Below are 19,062 nucleotides of genomic sequence, written 5' to 3'. Positions count from 1 at the left end.
TTTGTGAGAAAATAAGAAATAGTATTTTAACATAATGGAAAAAGAAAATAGATAGTTAGATATAGGGTGTATTGGTTCTTAAAAAAAAAAAAATTGAAAACCAACATTCTAGAGAATCTTGACATCATCATTAACAAAATAAATAGTATTAAAAAAAAAATCAAAATCAAAATACAGACATAAGGCTAATGACCTACGTAAAAATTTTACAAAAAAGGTTTCATGGATGAGGTGGTCACTTGGTCAGCCAATTGATGACCAGATTCTGAACTACCACAACAACATTTGAGTAGTCTTAACAACGACTAAATCCTGTACTTTAAGCCATTCAAAAGCCAATCACATACTATCTTGCACGCATGTGTGTGTGACTTTGTGAGAGAGAGAGAGAGAGAGAAATTCAGTTCCATCCATTTCTCATTTCTGCAGGTCTTTTTGCAATCGGACAGTTGAACAGAAGTAGGTGAAGTATAGTTGGCTATATCATTCTCTTAAGCCAGGGTTTCCTAGAAAAGTTACAGATCTCTAAGACTCTAACCCTGAAATGCATGGGACTGTCCAACCCCTTTTAACCTTCCATTATCTTTGAGGTCCAAACATATGTTATATAAATCCTTACAACATACTTAGATTTCACATTCCTAGCTGAGCTGACTTCATGGACGAAGTCCCACTTGTACCACTGACTCTAAACAACATTCAGGCCCTCACATGCTCACTTCCATCAACCTCATTGCATCAACCCAGACAAGAAACTATTGATCAAATAGCTTCAGACATTGACTGGGTTAGCTTCCTCTCTGCTTCTCCATTCATATTTGGCAACCAAAAGCCCTCATCAACAGGCCAGTCCCTAACAGCTGAGAATGGAAGAAGAGGTGAATTAAATGGCACTAAAAATAAAGGAAAAGCTAGCAGGACCAAGAAAGTTAATCCATCAAGGATTGCCTTCCATACTAGGAGCATCGACGATATTCTAGACGATGGATACAGGTGGCGGAAGTACGGGCAGAAGGCTGTGAAGAACAGCAACCATCCCAGGTACTAAATTCATGACCACTGAGCTATTAATTAGCTGAATAATTTGTGTCCAGCTTTCACTTCTTCCCAATCATATTCTTATTGTATTTGACAAAAATATATATGTGTGTAGGAGCTACTATCGCTGCACGCAACTTACATGCAACGTGAAGAAACAGATCCAACGACTCTCAAAAGATTCAAGCATCGTAGTTACAACATATGAGGGCATCCACAACCATCCTAGTGAAAAATTAATGGAGAGCTTAAGCCCACTGCTGAGACAACTGCAATTCCTCTCAAGAATCTAGACCTGGTCGCTTTATGCATGCGTAGGGCAAAATCTTAAGTGTATATATGGTCATAGTGCACTTACAAGTTCCATCACTGGTTTATGGCATTAATTGTAAAGAAAGGCAGAGGTGTAGCTCTATGGCACGGTGCAGGGTCCTCTGAAAATTTAAAAAATGCCTTATACATCAGCTTTCTTGCTCCTGTTCTTTGCACCAACACCTTGTTTGTTTCAGAGAGGGGATCTTATCATTACTCATTTGATCCTCCAACTCTTTTAAGTAATTGATTTTATTTTACTAGTTCAGGAACTAAAACCTTCAATTTCAATTGAATTTTATATTTAGAACTTGACTTGGGTCTAGAGCCTTCCGTGTACTAGACCTGTTGCATGGAGAGATGTTAAACCAGTCTTATTCAAACAAAAAATGACAAAGTTTAGCTATAACCTTACTTAATATCTTTTTATTGGAAGTGAATGTTGACAAATCTACCGCTAGATTATATTTTCTTGTTATATCATCCATGCTTGTAAAATTTCTAGAAAATTAAAGATTAAGAGTTATGTCATCAATAAGTTATTTAAATTGAAAGTTTTTGTAATTTAAAATTATGCATAAAATATACGCTAATAGATCATATAATAAATAATATCTGATTAACACAAAATTTAACTTATATATTATAAAAGTAAAGAACAATCAATTCAATGGTTAAATTTTCAAAATATATAGTTATAATTATTTTATTAAGTAAGGTTGTAACCTTAGACTACAATTAATTTTGCAGCTAAATTTTTTCCAACCAAATTTAAAAAAAAAAAAAAAAATCCCCAAATCTCCATTAGGCTAAAAACACCCACCACCAAAGAGGAGCCTTCCATGTCCAAAAAAGCAATACCCACAACAAAGGAAGCACTGCTTACTACTAGAGGAAGGCGGCGGGTGCTGATTTGGTTAGAGAGGGAGATGTAGAGTGAAGAGTGGGTTTTAGTCTGAAATGCTACTGTCGCTGGTGTATCTGAAACTACCCGAAACTCCTGAAATTAACTGATATAGTCCGTTATTTTAAGCAATAAGAAACATAAGGTTGAGGTATACTGGTTTTGTTTTTGGCGTTGAAAAATACTGGTAAAACGGCTGAATTTACTAAATTAGATATCTTGGCACATGGATTCTCAAGACTCTGGTGTTAAGAAAGAGTGCTTGTTGGATGGAAAGTTAACATGGGAAAATAAGGTGTACCACATGAAAACAGAAAACAATCTAAACGGACAAAGTGAGTATCCATTGATTACCATCCAAGAAAAAAAAATCAATTATGGGAGATTGCTTCCCGCAATTTCAGCAAAGATGAGGAAAAAAAGTTCCATATACTTTTAAAAGAGTTGGAACAAATTTGTTTCACTAATTATTTGCATTGAATCATATAAATTCATTCATGCGTTGGATGGAGGACTAAAATATAAACGGTAAGATAAAATATATACGAGTATTCAAGTGGGGGAACATTTTGGGATAGACCGAAAAAAGGAAAAAAAAAAAATCTGAGTATTGGCTAATTGCATTGATTACAGTCCAATGATGTTCAGCCCCATCAGCAAAAAGTGAAAAAACCACCGCACACCCTTGGTGCGATGGTCACTCCACAAGTACAAGTACTTGTGGGGTGTGGGGGGCAAGGACCGGGGTTCAAGTCTCCAGGAAGGAAACTCACACACATATACACTTAGATTAGGTTAGAGTAGAATTCTATCTTGTATAAAAATAAATAAATAAATAAAAATAAAAATAAGAGTTCCATGTAAATGAATTAGCATGAACTTATTCCAGTAATATGCACGAAGGATATAATTCAAGCAAGAACTTGTATGATCACGAGCCCATTAATGTATTTCTCTTTGATCAGAATCCGATGGTACATGAAATCAAAATTTTTACATGAAGTCAAAATCTTTTGATTCATAAGTAAATAACTTGAGCGTTAACTAGTAACAAAATATATACAAAAGGTATGGTGCAAATGACTATAACCAACCTTAAATAGCTAGGAGTAAAACTGTGGACTTCTCCACAAATTTAAGCTTCCTGTTACAGGTAAAAATTTAACATTGAAGGAACTGGTGCAAACTTCCCACTACTTTTCCATGCAAAATTGCAAACCTCAATTATCGACAATGCCACTGCTATAGAACTTCTGTGTTATGATTGGTCAAATCCTTCATGAATGCCAATTCAGCAGCCAAGGCAATATGATCACTACCCCATTTCTGAAGAACACAGCAAAAGACACCTTAAAAGTAGAAGATTAACAACAGTATTGTAAACCTATATGCCAAAGTGCACCTATTTGCTGGGATTAACCAATCTGTTATTTATTATAGCAATACTCTTTTAAGCATATAATTCTAAGCTGGGATGGGATAAGGGGACAAACAAACAAGAAAAGCTTAATCTCCCCAGCCAAAGAAAAAGGGTCAGTATTGTCTGAGGAACCACTTCATCTTCCACAATCACTTGATTTACTGTAAAACAGCACCACATTTATCATAACAGGCTTTAAGGTGCAAATTATTAGAATGTTTGTTATTACTATAGTTAATTCTTGAACTATCTAATTCCCTTGATCTTTGCTGAATTTCATTGTTCGCATAGCCTTCCACACCTCCAAAGTGAACTCCAATTTAAATGTCAATTACCTTTGTTGGGAATCCTGGAGTCCATTGCATAGCCTGTTTTTGCATTGGAGCAAGCACCCTGACTGTTTGGAGACCTTCAGAGCGCCTGGATATCAAATCAAAGAGATTATATGTTTCAATCTATACAACTTCGTCCAAACAAAGAAAAAGAACATAATCTAGTCACACATTCACGTTATGTACTGATAATACTGCTAGACATAACATAAAAGACAGTTAATGTGTGAGCAAATCAGAAAAATAGAAAATATGTTCATCATGTGTGATTAGTCATCTAAGTTCCAATTTATAAGCAGCATTTGACAGAAGACAAGACCAGGGACAGCAGAAGACTTGCCATATGTAATCAACTGTGCCAAAAAAACACCTATTGTAACTGGTAACTAAGGGCTCTCCATTTGAGTCTCTGGTTCCGGAACAATCCTGCAAAGATGCAGAAATGTAATACTTCCAATTGCAGATCAGTATTGTATAATCAAGAATGCATAATATCTAAGAGCTGCAATTTTTCAAACAATATATTTCTCTATCAAAGTTAAGCACTTCAAACAGAGTTCCCAGAGGAAGAGAAAAGGTAAAAGTGTGATCTACCTTAACTTCAACATATGTGCTACTAAGCATTAAAGGGTGTTCCAAAAGGGTGCAGTCCGGACTGCCTGTTGCCGTTTCTATTTCCATTGGAGTCCACAATGACGGATCATACCCATATTTCTCCATGGCTACAGACTCAGAATCCAAGCCTTGAGATAAATCATCCTCAACTTCATTGCTTAGTGAATTCAAGGGGGACTTGGAGGGAACAGACTCAAGCTCCTTTGAGTGATCTGACACCTCAAGATCTGATTTTAATTGACCAAATTCAGATGGACAGGCATCTCCAATCTCATGCAATGCAGATAAAAATGTACTTTCATCTTCACCGACATCTCCACCTACCACAGCTTTATCAAGCTCATTTAGAGAAAAATTCTCCAGTTTCTCATCTACCAAAAAGTTGACACTAGTAGATGGATCTGAAGCATTAGCATCACCATCATTCACAATTTGATGGGCTGATAGACTTCCTGAGTCCCCTTGAGGAATGACTTCAGCTTTGGAGGAGGTCTGGCAGGATGGCTCAGATGATGAAATTTCAGAATTAAAAGGATCAACACATTCTGAATCAATCTTGGCCTTGGTTGACTGATGAATTCCCAGAAAGGAGATTGTGGGATTATCATGGTTCACACTTTCATTTTCTACATAGTCATTGGACTCAGCTTGTCCACTTAACAATCCATTATTAGAATGAGAGGGGGCATTTTCCCCTTCACTGTATCCAGTGTGAGTTGCATCGGTGTAAACCTCTTCAGGATGGGAAGCTACAGGAGTAAATTTATTGATCTCATTATGCACATGCTCAATAGGAAACCCACCTTCACTGTAAGAAGTACTTGAGTCTCCCTTACACCCATCACCTGGAACAAAATTTGATTCGTGTAACTCCCTAAAGCTATCTACAGAATTCTGCTGGATTTCCTTTTTCAATTCATTAAGCAGTGTGCCATCATCAGTACAACTTTGCATATCACTACAAGATTCATCAGACAAATCCGGCATAGTGTTTGCACATTGAGGCTGAGAGTTGTTCATCGCAGGAAGACTTTTCATACTGCTGTCTGGATTATTCAATTTCTGCATATGTGAGACAGAATCGCTCAACTTGATGTCAATTTTCTTTCCATCTGCCAATGATGGATCTTGAATTGGATTATTAATAGACCCATTCCTGCAATATTTTGCAAGCTTCAACATTCAGGGGCAGGCAGTAAACCTACTTGAGCTCACCAAATGAATATTTGATGTGTATGAACCCTACCTGGAATTAGAATTATACGGCCTTGATGAAGGGATTTCTGCAGTAGCTTGTCCAGATACCTTATCTCTATCCACTTCAGACAAATCTAGCTGCAACAGACTATAACATATATTATATATGTAATCCATAGACCATCAATGATCAAACATAGAAAAGAGAAGGCTTACCTTCTGTTCTGAGATAAAGTTGTATAATGGACTCTGATAACAAAACAAGAATGTAATTGTAATGAGACATTATAAAAGAGAGTCAATTCAAACATCACACTACACCAAAACTGAAACTTGGAAGTCCAAATGTGAGAGAAGCTATAACCTTTGGGGTACAATTGAAATCCCCACAAAGAATAACTGGAGCTCCATCCCAAAGCTTTGAAACAGAATGAGCCCTATTTAGGAGCATCCTGACCTGTATGAAGGAAGCACATAGGAAGAAGGCAATTACAGGTAGAATTGAAGTAAGTCAAGAATTTAGGATGGACTTCACACCCAATTAAATCTTTATTTGATTTTTTATACAAATTGGCATGAAACAAGTTTACATGCAATGCAGTTGTTAAAAGATTAAGGTGAACTGCATCTAAGGCAGCACACCTGATAATCACAACAATCAATGATCATATGCAATAGGGTGCTCTAGTCTCCCAGTGCCTAATTGATCCTGAATGAAAACTATTGACATGACAAAAACTTTTGCTTTTTTGTTATTACACCATTTCCATGATGAATGACAGATACAGGGTTTAAGAATTTTGTGGTGGGGGGTTTAAAAATACCAACGGAGAAATATATTAGTCAAAATTATTATGGACTACCTGTGAGGATGGTAGCATAACCATTCACGAAAAATACTAATCAATAAAATTGGAAAAATGTCAATTTCCTTTACAGAACAGCAAGTTTCTTGTTACTTTTTTAAAAAAAATGCAAGTTTCTTGATGAGTAGCTGCAATAACACACATATGAGAGTATGAAACAGGTAATATGAAACATTGTGACAAATTTTGAATAGATTGAGGGAGAGAATGAACAAGGATCAGTGCAGTGATAGTAGTTGTGCATTCTGAAATAATGGCATTAGACGAGTAGAAGGGTGGAAAAATAAATAGACAAGGTATATAAACAAGTTGTTTCCAGAACACAATTAACAATGTGTCACCAAATATCAACATTTGGGAAACAACCTTTCTATTAACAACATTAGGTAGTGATGCAGCAGAACCAAAACAGTATCAACCAAACAAACAGCATCAAAATTTACATGTAAAGTGATTCGATGTCACAAGACAAACTAATAATAGTAAAGCATTTATTATAGGTATAATACAAAAAGAAAATGGTACATCTGAAAATGAAAGTTGGGTTTTATTCTAGTCAGACTGCTCTATGTTTACATCAATCAGTTACAAATTAAGATTTATGAACATCGCATAAGAAAGAATAATCTGTATTGGCTGCACCTGAGACCATAAATACCTGGCCAATCTTAACTTCTCCCCTTTTAGGATTGTAGAGCACATGAATGTTACATATGACAACCTTGCTGGAACCTACTGAGCTGCAGATACTAATGTTAAATACATATTTTAAGCATAATTTTTTTTTTTTAAGTTCATCACCTACAAAAATTAAAATCACATAATACAACAAGGGAACAGAAAACCAGCCATTTAAATAGCATACAGTATCATTCAGGGAAATATGCTGTAAACTTCTAATTACAAATGCAAAAATGTTCACATAGAATTGGAGGATTCAATTTTGTTACTCCAACATCATATTTTATACTCGTCTTTTCTCAAATGAACTTCAAATTGTGGGGATTTTAACATAAGACCTCACTTATAATATTAACTTATTCTTATTTCCATTCCAGTAATTCAAGTGAATTGAGTCCTTTTTCTTATTTGTTCTTGGGGCCTGAGAGGTTAGTATTCCAATCTACATAACAAGCAATGCCATCTAGCATATCTTGATTTCCTTACATATATTAAGCTATAAAGGAAAAGGCAAACACCAAAACAAAATACCCACAAACGCACTCATAATAACAATTTGTGCAGGAGTTGCCATACGATTGCCTCAAGGTTGCAATCTTTTACACACACACACACACACAAGTGTAATAAAAAATTCATTGAACCAAAAAATCATAGGATGTATCTAGGAAGCACGGGGATTTGGTGCGGCAACTCGGCAATTTATGAAAAAGTAGGGTGCGAGTGCGGCAAGATACTATGTACTTGTTGAAGTTAGTGGATACTTGGTTTCTTAACAATATGAGGGCCTTGAGGAGAAATAAGACAAGGGTAACACTCCAGCATCTCAATCAGAGTCTTCGAAAACACCCAAGATAACCCTGGCAATACAAACACAAAAGGGTGTTTCCCAAGACTCTGATTGAGATACTGGAGTGTTGGCAAGGCAGATTTCATCATCATAGAGTTTCAAAAATTGGGAAGGCCACCCCTTTGTGGGTTATGTGTACAATTTGGCAAGAGAGAAAAACAGCCCTAACCCACACTCTCTAGAACAAGTACAATCACTGGTGTTGAGATTTCATTTTAGCCACAGAATTATTATAATCATTATTATAAAAAAGGACTGGAAGAAAAACATAAACTTAAATAACATTAAAAAGCTTATCTATCCATAAAATCAATGTTTCATGAAGTACATTAATCTACAAAAATCACATCATGAGTAGATTGATTGATTTTTTAGTTCATAAGTAGATTAATAATGTCTAATATAGAAGATACTCAAAATCAAAATTATTATAAATATACATTGTATTGACAACTTAACTATAAATTACCTTGTTGGAAGAGCTGCAGTCTCTTCAGTGCAATTTTGATTCATTAACTGCAACAAAATAGTAATCTTATAATAATTGGCTAGAATGCATGTCAATCAGTGGGTGGGAAGTCAAGATAGAACAATTCAAAACCACCGTGGGTTAGTGCTTCTATGCAACTCTCTTAGATACAAAGATTTGATGTACCTCCAGCACGCATATCTGAGCAACATTATCCCGCAGTCCAAGCTTATTGAACTCAATGCATTCTTCATGGAGCAACTTGAATCTAATATAGAGATTATAATATTGAGTTTTATACATTAACAAGGAAATAACTCTAGGCAATCCAACTCTAGGCAACACTAGCAACCAAGGAAATAACACAAATCAATGTTGCTTCTTAAGATCTTAAAACCTTCATTATGCACCGGCACAGAAAAGAAAAAAAGACAAACTAATACAAAAAATAAATTCAAAATTAGTTACTACTATGAAATCAAGTGGGAGAAGAATCCTTAGAATGTAAAACCACTGCAAGCGCAAGGTAGGACTACTTAAAAAAAAAAATCAAGAAATTCTGATATGCTGCATGATTCCCATTTGTCAAACAAATGCCACCACTGGCCTTTCAGTGCACCAAAATGTAGGGATTTCTACTGTTAATGAACTAATGCACAATCATTTTTTCTTTCTTCAGAAAGAATACAAATTGAGGAAAATATTGCTTTTTTGCACACAAAGACCACCAAACATTACATGACATTCTAAGTACCAGCTGCTCATTTGGAGGTTGGGTAGAATGTGAACATCTGTTTGGTCATTTGAAAGATAGGCATACTATTAACATGATCTAACCTACAACCTACAAGGCACACTCATGGTGCCAAGAAAGTTGAGAGGAGGAAAACCAAACAAAGTGTACAAAAGCAATTTTAGTACTACAATAATGAACTGGACAACCAACTACTTGTTTAAAACTAGCATCTTACAGGAACATTCTTTTCTGGACGAGTACAGGAACAAACACATATATTGATTCATGAGTACACAGTAAATAAGACCTCTTGTGTGCGAATGTGCATGCCCATGCACATAATTTCACATTAAATCTTACCCATTAATGCATACTTATAGGGGATTGCAAATGCTGTAGATATAATTTACCTTGATGTTCGCCAAAAGATTGCGCAGCCATCAACAGGAATGCCAGTACGCATCTATATTTCAACCAACACATTGTTAGACTTCTCTTATCCATTAGAACTTCTTTCTTTCTTTCTTTCTTTTTTGATAAATAACGTAAGAACTTTCTATTAAAGAAAAGCCAACCCATTAGAACTTACTTCTATTTTATAATTAAGTAAATAAGGAAGCATGACAATAACTGTCATGAATCAAAAATAAGTTGGTCAATATCGTAAGTTTGCAACCATAACCTCAAATTCTGTACATACAAGTATAGACATAAATAAAAATGATCATGTATAATGTTAAAGCATCAAACCCAAAAGCTTAAAGCTTGTAGATTGAGAGATCTAACAGATAAATAAACCCACAATAATTGGTTTTTTTTTTTAATATATAAAATACGTTATTAAAATAAAGAACTAGTTGGATTACACAGGCTATGTACCAACTAGCCAAACCAATTACAATTTGAAATTCAAAGTATCTAGGAAATCTAAAAAGGACATAGTAGGGCTGTTGCCCAATGCATTTATCCATTAGTACAAGGAGCATAGCAAGGATTGTTTAATAATGTGAATAGGATATTCAACTCGCCATATAGTCCACAAGATACTTATATATATTAGTCCACAAGATACATAGAGGAGTAGTCTGCCTTCCAAAAATTTAACGCCCCTGTGATCATGGAACCTTTCTTGCCAACAAACCAGCATCTATACTACCGTCTTTGGCATAAAACCCAAGATACTCCAAATAAAGCAAACTCAAGCAACCACAGATCTCCAGACATAGAACAATGAAGCAAAAGGTGCTCCACCATCTCTCCACTGTTCTTACACATGCAACAGCAATCCAAAGTCACAACCATTGTTGTCAAAATTGCAATCTAGATCATAGGATCATACAATCTTATGATTTGAAAGTTGCAGATCAATCCAGATTGGGCAAAAAATTAGTTCTAGGTTCATTGTGGGAACGCTTCTGAGTCATAGGAACATGGGAAATTCCAATCCAGCAACAATTCACGGTAACATTTGGAGCTGCTGCCGGTGAACAGATTATGCTCTTTATGGGATGCCAGGACTGTTAAATAAGGTTTCTCTATTTCTCCCCAAAACCACAGAGCTGTACCGTGTAACATAGAAAATCCTAATTAACATGGTCATAGGCCTTTTCCACATCAAGATTGCACAATACCTCCGGAATGAGAAAAAAGAAATTTAAAATAGAATTAATATCACCAGGACCCAAAACACGAGACCTTTCAGACAATGATCCAGTAACATACGTCTTCAATCAAACCTCTGAGTTTTCCACATCTTCAAATCTCCAACAATTCTTCTCCCTCCACAATATCCACAACCAAAGAGCATAAGGGGCCTAGATTCCAAACAAAAGAAGCATTTTGCCACGTCAATTCCTTGAAGCAGATAGGTCTACAATACTCTTTGGCAATACCCACTAACCCCAAACACAAAGAAAACACAGCTCCACAATGCGTATGCAATATTACAATTCAACAGAAAATCTGATCTTACAACTTGATCATACTGTCCAATCCTACAAAATCTCCAAATGATCCTAGGTAGGATCCCCAATTTAACCACTTCACTCACAACTCACAAGCTAAAATCCAACCTATATTGCATTCACTAACATCCCTTCTTATGTCCAAGTCCAACCAAAACCAAAGCCAAAATAAGTAGGCCAATAACCCAACCAAAACAAAGTGAGGCAAACAAGCCTGCATGCAGGTGGACTCCAAACAAACCCAAAACAAATAAAAAGGCTTTGGTACCACGTGAGAGCATCTTACCCAAAAGCTTAAGCTATTAGGTAAAGAGGCCCACAAGTACATAAGCCCACAACCAAATTCAACCCCCAATTAATATAGGACTTTCCAACATATAAGAGATGGAAATTTCCCATTTGAAAGAAAGAAACTTGTTGCTGATGAAGTTTTGGACATGCACAAATTTGCTAGTCTATCCAAAATATAGATCAATACAACCTAATAATTTTTTGATTAAATAGGATTGAATTTCAACTTATGGTGTTCGCTCTATGATGATTGCTCTTTATTATTAAGCCAAGACACCAATTAATTTTTGGCGTAGACAGAGTTTGAACTCCATATTTCTTATTCAACGATAAGAAACTTTACAAATTGCACTAACTAAAACCCTCAACAACAACAACAATACACACCCAAAAAAATTAAAATTAAAAAAAAAATTATAGATACCAAATAAAAAAAGAAAGAAGAGAAAAACTTAAACCCTCTTTTCTTTTAACAATCAATTATACTCAACAAGTATTTATTCAGAATGTTATTGAGTTGATGATGATACCCCACTTCAAATAGTTTGAGGTATAAGGCCATATAAAACGGAAACTCAAAATGCTGGTAATGGTCATCTGTTAGCTAAACTAAAGACCATCATTTAAGCGAGAAAATTTATTCTTTTGAACTTTGACCATAATATAACCTCTCAATAAGATGTTAAACTCTGTATTCAGATACCTTAATGAAAAAAAAGATAAGGAATCTTAATGAAAATGAAAATTGGTGTTTAAAACACAGATATAAATACAAGCCTTTTTGATAACCATGTCTAGAGAGAGGGGATATGGTGTCCTTGTTACATAATTGCAAGAAAACTCACCTTCCAAATACCACTGTATCCCCTAAGCTTCAACTGCTCTTCTAATTCCAGAAATCTATCAACCTCCTGAAAAGATGTTACAAAAGCACAAACAGTGTCAAGATCATATGTATACAGGAAAGCGTTAACACGCCCTAAAGTAAAAGCAAGAAGTGGGAAATTTGACTTTGAGAAAGAAATGATAACAAGTAAGTAGATTGAAGGTTACAACAAAGCACATAAATGTCAAGCAATCTAATATGGCAACTTACAAACTGCGAAGGAAGCTGATGAGCATAACCGAAATGACCTTAACTGCATGAACACACACTCACAAAAAACACTCATGCACAATTCATAGATAAATGAATCCATTTTTTAAATATTTGACTCAAACCCAGAAAAAAAATATCCTTAGAAACAACAGGTAGTATGCAACATTTTCAGTCAGGTATCGTACATTATAAGTGGAGGCAATTCATCTGTCTACCTAGTTATGGGCAACTGACTTTATATCCTTATACATAATATTACAACTCTCAAATTAGTCGAAAAGTTTCATGACACGCATTCAAAATATTCAACTTAGGAACAAAGTTAGGGGATCACGTGAGCTGAAGCGCGCGCGCACACACAAACAAACAAACATTATGGTGGTGTATGTATGAGATGTAGCAGAGTGATTAACCTGCAAGCACATAATGTCAGCTGACCATAATCCAAGCTCAAAGAGTATATTCTTCTTTCGCCACTCCCAGTCCAACATATAACGGGGTATGTGATAGTAGAGCTTGCTCCGGTGGCTATTAGCAAGGTAATCAGCCAGTATATTATATGATACTACTATAAAACGCTCTGCAAATATACAATTCAACGAGGCTATGTAATGCACTATAAGAAAAAAGTATGTAAATGTAATTGAATGAGAAAACTAAAGAAATGAAAAAGGCCACAAAATCGATTACCGGAATTAGGAGGCGGTGGCAGGGCGGCGAGTTCCCAATTCCGATAATCCAACGGCTTGGGGCGAAAATGGTGAGGCGGACGAACCGTCTGGTTTGGATCGAACGGCCGAAACCTTTGGGTTTGATTATTGTAAGGGTTGGGAGGTGGTGGGCGAGGCCGAGGGCGGAAGGCGGTTTGGTTGGAGAAGCGTCCGCCGGAGCCGCCTTGGCGGAACCCTAGGTTGGCGTCGCGGACTGACCGGAAGTGGGAGTCTCCGCTCACAAACTGAGCTTGGCCTTGGCTTTGGGTTTGGGTTTGGGTTTGGGTTTGGGCTCTTCCACCGGTGTAGGGACGATCGGAGAAGCCTCTCCGCCCTTGGCTGCGGCCACCGCGGTACTGCAACCAAAAAAGGAAATTTGAGAAAAATTAAGCAAAACTGGAAGGCTATAAATAGATAGAGAGAGTGAGAAGAGGAGGGAGTACGGGAGGGCGAGAAGACATGGTAGTGGAGGAGGAGGAGGAGGAGGAGACGTCGGTAGCGGCTGAGGCGAGGAGTTGGAGTTGGAGTTGGAGAGGACGCCGCCGCATTGAGAGACGATTCCAGTGACTGGCTGGCTGGCTGAGTGAGCCTGTTGCCCACGCTCTTTCTTTTTCTTTTTCTTTTTCTTTTTTTTAACAAAATTCCCTCCAAACGGAGCGAGACATACCGGGTAACTAATTAGACCCGTTTGCTAATGTTGATGTGACAAAAATTTTTTTTTTAAATAATTGCAAGTGAAAAAATGTTGGGTTGTTTAAATCCCCCTATCAAACACTTCCTAGATTACCGATTACTGTTTTATTTTTTCTCAAAAAAGAAATATAATTTTTTTATAATAATTTGATTATTGAGATATGAATTATGAGATAAAAGCCGTTAAACTCGTACTTGTAAAGAGTTTTTATTGATTTTATCTTTATTTTATCTAAATGAAAAAAATTTAGCTACAAAATTTGTTGTAGTCAAAGACTACAAATTTTTTTATAAAAATAAATATTACTAAATTTTTTTTTTAATTTTTTATAAAAATAAACATTATGTGGGAGTAAAAAGACCCTGATGGGGATGTGGGCGCTGCTATGAAGGGAGCTTCTTGGGTTTAGAATTTGTTAAGTCCTTACGGGCCATACGCCGAGGATCCGAGGATGAACTTCCTCGGACGGACACCGGAGAACCCGGGACTTCATGGTAAAGGTTAGGGAATGACACCGGTCGAGACCGATGGTTAAAAGGAGAACCCTTGAATGTCCTAGAAGCACCGATGTTAGAGAAATACCAAAGATAAAGGCCGCCACCTCCACATTAAAGACCCCGCACCTACCACCCCGCCGCATTAATGGGGAAGTGACACCCGAACAATGGAAGGGAAACTTCTGTTACTATTCAAAGGCACCGAGAAAAGAAATATCTAGGCTAAGGGAGTTGGGGCAACACGCGTGTACAAAGTATCAAAAAGAGGAGTATTTAAGAAGCAACCTGAACGGGAATGGGGGCTCCCTTTTTTGTAATCTAAAAGAAAAAGAAAAAGAGAAAGAGATAATATAAGAACATTTCGCTTACGTCCGAGGTTGATTTACAATATTCCTTGTTGTTTTCAAGTGTTTGCAATCTTTGGCTTGTTATTTAATCCTCAGACACTTCTAACCTGGGTTTCAAGCCCACACTCTACAAATTCATATTGTTTAAGGCTCATTGGGCCTGAGCCCATAACTGTTCTTGGGGCCAGGTGCAATTGTGCGTTTACACTTTATTAAATATTTTAAAATTTTAACAATTAAATTGCATGTTCTTGAAACTCTTAATACACATGTCAAATTTTGGCCAATCGGATATTATTTTCTATATGATTTATAAGTTTATATTTTATACATAATTTTAAATTACAAAAATTTGCAATTTAAACAATTTATTAATGACATAGTTATTAATCTTTAATTTTCTAGAAGTTTTGCAAGTATGGAGGATATAAGAAGAAAATATAATTTAATGGTGAATTTGTTAAAATTCACCTCCAATAAAAAAAATATTAAGTAAGGTTGTAATTTTAAATTACAACCAATTTTATAACTAAACTTTGCCTAATCCAAATTAAGAAAGATCAAAATATATATAAGGCTTTGTTTAATAATATTTCTATTGTTTCTGTGAATAAAAAAAAATGTAACAATTTATTTTTTTTGAAGATGGAATCAATTTCATTCAATAATTGAGACAAAGAGAGTCAAAATACAAAGCTTCTAATGCTGGTTGTGGGTCGCCTTCCAACCAAACTAGTTCATCATCTACTTGCCTAGCATATTTAGCCAACGGGTGGGCCACATAATTAGCATTACGTTTAACAAAACTAACATCAAAACTTCGAAGACCAGTAGCAAATACATTGTATATCCTCATATATATGACCCAGACGAGACCTATTAGGCCTTAGAGAAATGAGAGACTTCATGACTGTCCTGTTGTCCCCTTCAGGCACAGCTTCGTGAAGCCGACATCCACAACGAACTCCATTGCTTTCTGACATGCCAGCGCCTCTGCTTCCTCACTATCCTGCACTGGTGGTCCTTTGGCTGACAATGATGCCATGACTTCTCCCTTCTCGTTGCACATAACCACCCCAACACCTAATGCGTTTATATCTGCAAATACCGCCACATCAAAGTTTACTTTGTAACTTAAACCCGTTGGAGGTTCCCACTTCTGCACCAACCCGGTGTTGCACTGGATAGCCAATAGCTCCTGTGTTCCTCTATACTCCTTTAGCAAGTTCGTAGTTCGTTTAACAAGCTGAGAAGGTTCCTGTAGAATGCCTCCATGTAGGATAGAATTTCTTTGGCGCCATATAACCCAACATTGAATCAGATTAAGTTCGAGCTCTTCCACCGCTAGTTTGTCTGTCATATCCTCCAATAGTTGGATAAAATAGTTTGGCCTCCCACACACTTCTGTATACTTCCCTGACTGCCAACCCACACATCCTGAGCCACCCCACAACCCCATAGAGTGTTCAGAACTATCTCTGCTTCTTGCTTGCAAAGTTCGCATATCCCTCCTCAATGATTCGTTGGCGAGCCAAGTTTTCCTTCGTAGGCAAAATATCCTGGCAATCCCTCCACCTGAATACTTTATTTTACTTGGTAAATGGAGCTTCCACAGCCTTGGCCATGTTAGACCTCTCTTCCTTACACCTGAGCTCTCCTTCATGCCATTCATCCCCCTAGATAGCATTCTTGTAATGTAGTAACCCGATTTTACCGTGTACACGCTATCTTTGTTAAGCAGCCACACAAGCAAGTTTGGTATGTTCCTTCAACTCAAGGGAATACGAAGTATAGCCTCCGCATCCTCCCTATGGAATTTCACTCGAATCAACCCCCAGTCCCATCCATGTCCAGCCCAATCCATCAGCTTACTAACCCGCCATTCCACCTCTGCATCTAATGGCGAATGAAGTACTTGATTAGTTGGATAATTTGGTATCCACTTATCTTGCATAACCCAAATGGATTGGCCATCCCCTACCCTCCAACAACACCCCTTCTTCAATATTGGTTAGGCTGCAAGTACGCTTTTCCACACATAGGAGCTATTGGGTATGTCAGCCATTTTCAAAAAACAACAATGTGGAAAATACTTAGCCTTAAAACATCCATACAACAATGAATCTTTCTCCTGTAATAACCTCCATCCCTATTTGGCCAACATTGTTAGGTTGACGTTTCGTAAGTTACAAAATCCCATTCCACCTTTATTCGTAGGTTGAGTTAACACATTCCAGCTCCTCCAATGGATCTTCCTTTTGTTGCCAATTTGCCCCCACCAAAACCTTGCACACATTGCATTAAGCTCATTACAAAGCTTCACTAGCAACTGGAACACCCCCATAGTACATGTAGGAATAAATTGCGCCACTGCTTTGATAATGATTTCCTTCCTTGGTCTAGACAAAAATTGTCCCTTCCAACCCTGGATTTTTTTCCACACTTTGTCCTAAAGAAAGGAAAAAGTTTGGTATTAAGCCTGGCCAACCAAAGTAGGTAACCCTAAGTAGGATTCAAACCAATCCACCTCCCTCACCCCCAAAGTCTCCTTAATTCTCCCCCTATGTTCCGTTGCCGTGTTGCTGCTAAAGTAGATCGAGGATTTCTCAAAGTTAATACATTGGCCTGACGAGGCTGCATATGTCTGCAAAACATTTGAAATGACTTGCACCTCCTCTTGATTAGCCCAACAGAATAAAAGCGAATCATCTGCAAATAATAAATGGGATATGCATGGTACTCTTTTGTAGATGGCAACACCATGGAGCCTCCCTCCATCTTGTGCTTTGGCTAGCATAGAAGAGAACCCTTCTGCACATAAGAGAAACAGATAAGATGATAATGGGTCTCCTTAACGAAGCCCACGAAAGGGTCGAATATTACCATATGCCTTTCCATTAATACGAATAGAGAAAGAAGTGGATGTCACACAACTCATAACTCTATCAATCCATCTCTCTGGCAATCCCAATTTAGACATAATACCCTTCAGGAAGCATCATTCAACCTTGTCATATGCTTTGCTAATATCCAACTTCAATGCCAAAGAGCCCCTTTCTACTTGATTTCCTACTATGCATAGCATGCAATGTTTCATATGCAACCAACACATTATCAGTAATCAAATAGCTAGGTACAAAGGCACTTTGTGATGGGGAAATCAGCTTGGGCAGAATCAGTTTTAATCTGTTCGCCAAGATTTTTGAGATGATTTTATAAATTACATTGCAAAGACTAACAGGTCTATAATCTAAGATTCTCTCCGGTGACTTAATTTTTGGTATAAGGACAATGTGAGTATAATTTATTTCAGTCAACATTATACCAGAATTAAAAAAATCTAACACAGCAGCTATCACATCATCCCCAACAATATGACAAGTTTTTTAATAAAATATAGCATTTATACCATCAGGTTCAAGAGCCTTTGTTGGTTCCATCTGAAATAATGTTGCTTTGATCTCTTCTACACTATACTCACGAGACAAAGTTTCCAACATATTTGCGGTCACTTTGCAAGGCACTATGTCAATGCATTCCTCTATCCGATTGCTGCCACCTGAGCTATAGATAGACTTAAAGTATGTAGTTGCCACCCTAGTTATATCTTTAATCTCCTCCACCCATTTTTGCTGCTGATCTCTTAGACCTTGAATAAAGTTTCTCCTTTGTCACTGTGAGGCCTTGGAATGAAAAAACTTGGTGTTTTTGTCCCCATGTTTAAGCTAAGAAATATGAGATCATTGATGCTAGAAAATTTCCTGCTTAAGGAGCAAAGCATCTAATGTCTTGCTTGCTTCCAAAAACTCAGCCTTTGTCTCTTCAGTAGGTTCACAGGTGCTTAAGTTCTCAACTAGACTTTCTCCGGATTCGTTCTTGATGAGCCCCACGCAAGGAGTTCTGCCCCACAAGTCAATATCCTTTCCTTAATTCTAGACATGGTCGAACCTACTACTTCCCCCTAGCATTCCATGCTTCATCCACCCTCCTCTCATAGTCATCACACAGTAGCCAAGCCTCCTTAAACTTAAACCCACGTA

General features: G+C 37.0%; 2 protein-coding genes across 2 annotated transcripts; one reads left to right on the top strand and one right to left on the bottom strand.

Moving 5' to 3' along the window:
* Positions 1–548: 548 nt before the first annotated feature.
* Positions 549–1,467, top strand: LOC142614131 (putative WRKY transcription factor 43). Its single transcript, XM_075786674.1, has 2 exons — positions 549–1,041; positions 1,154–1,467. The coding sequence occupies exons 1-2, from the start codon at positions 659–661 to the stop codon at positions 1,329–1,331; spliced, it is 561 nt and encodes a 186-aa protein (XP_075642789.1). The 5' UTR covers positions 549–658; the 3' UTR covers positions 1,332–1,467.
* Positions 1,468–3,161: 1,694 nt separating this feature from the next.
* LOC142613470 (carbon catabolite repressor protein 4 homolog 6) lies at positions 3,162–14,113 on the bottom strand. The gene is made up of 15 exons (XM_075785833.1): positions 13,928–14,113; positions 13,465–13,840; positions 13,188–13,354; positions 12,521–12,586; positions 9,831–9,883; positions 8,871–8,952; positions 8,685–8,731; positions 7,343–7,424; positions 6,183–6,275; positions 6,035–6,067; positions 5,868–5,956; positions 4,601–5,777; positions 4,347–4,432; positions 4,010–4,094; positions 3,162–3,580 (listed from the first exon to the last, which is right to left on the bottom strand). Exons 1-15 carry the CDS (start codon positions 14,030–14,032, stop codon positions 3,497–3,499), a joined length of 2,625 nt encoding a protein of 874 aa, XP_075641948.1. The 5' UTR covers positions 14,033–14,113; the 3' UTR covers positions 3,162–3,496.
* Positions 14,114–19,062: the final 4,949 nt, after the last annotated feature.

Source organism: Castanea sativa, chromosome 10, assembly GCF_040712315.1.
Source record: "Castanea sativa cultivar Marrone di Chiusa Pesio chromosome 10, ASM4071231v1".
In the NCBI taxonomy this organism is placed as follows: domain Eukaryota; kingdom Viridiplantae; phylum Streptophyta; class Magnoliopsida; order Fagales; family Fagaceae; genus Castanea; species Castanea sativa.
This window is presented reverse-complemented; position numbering and strand designations above follow the sequence as displayed.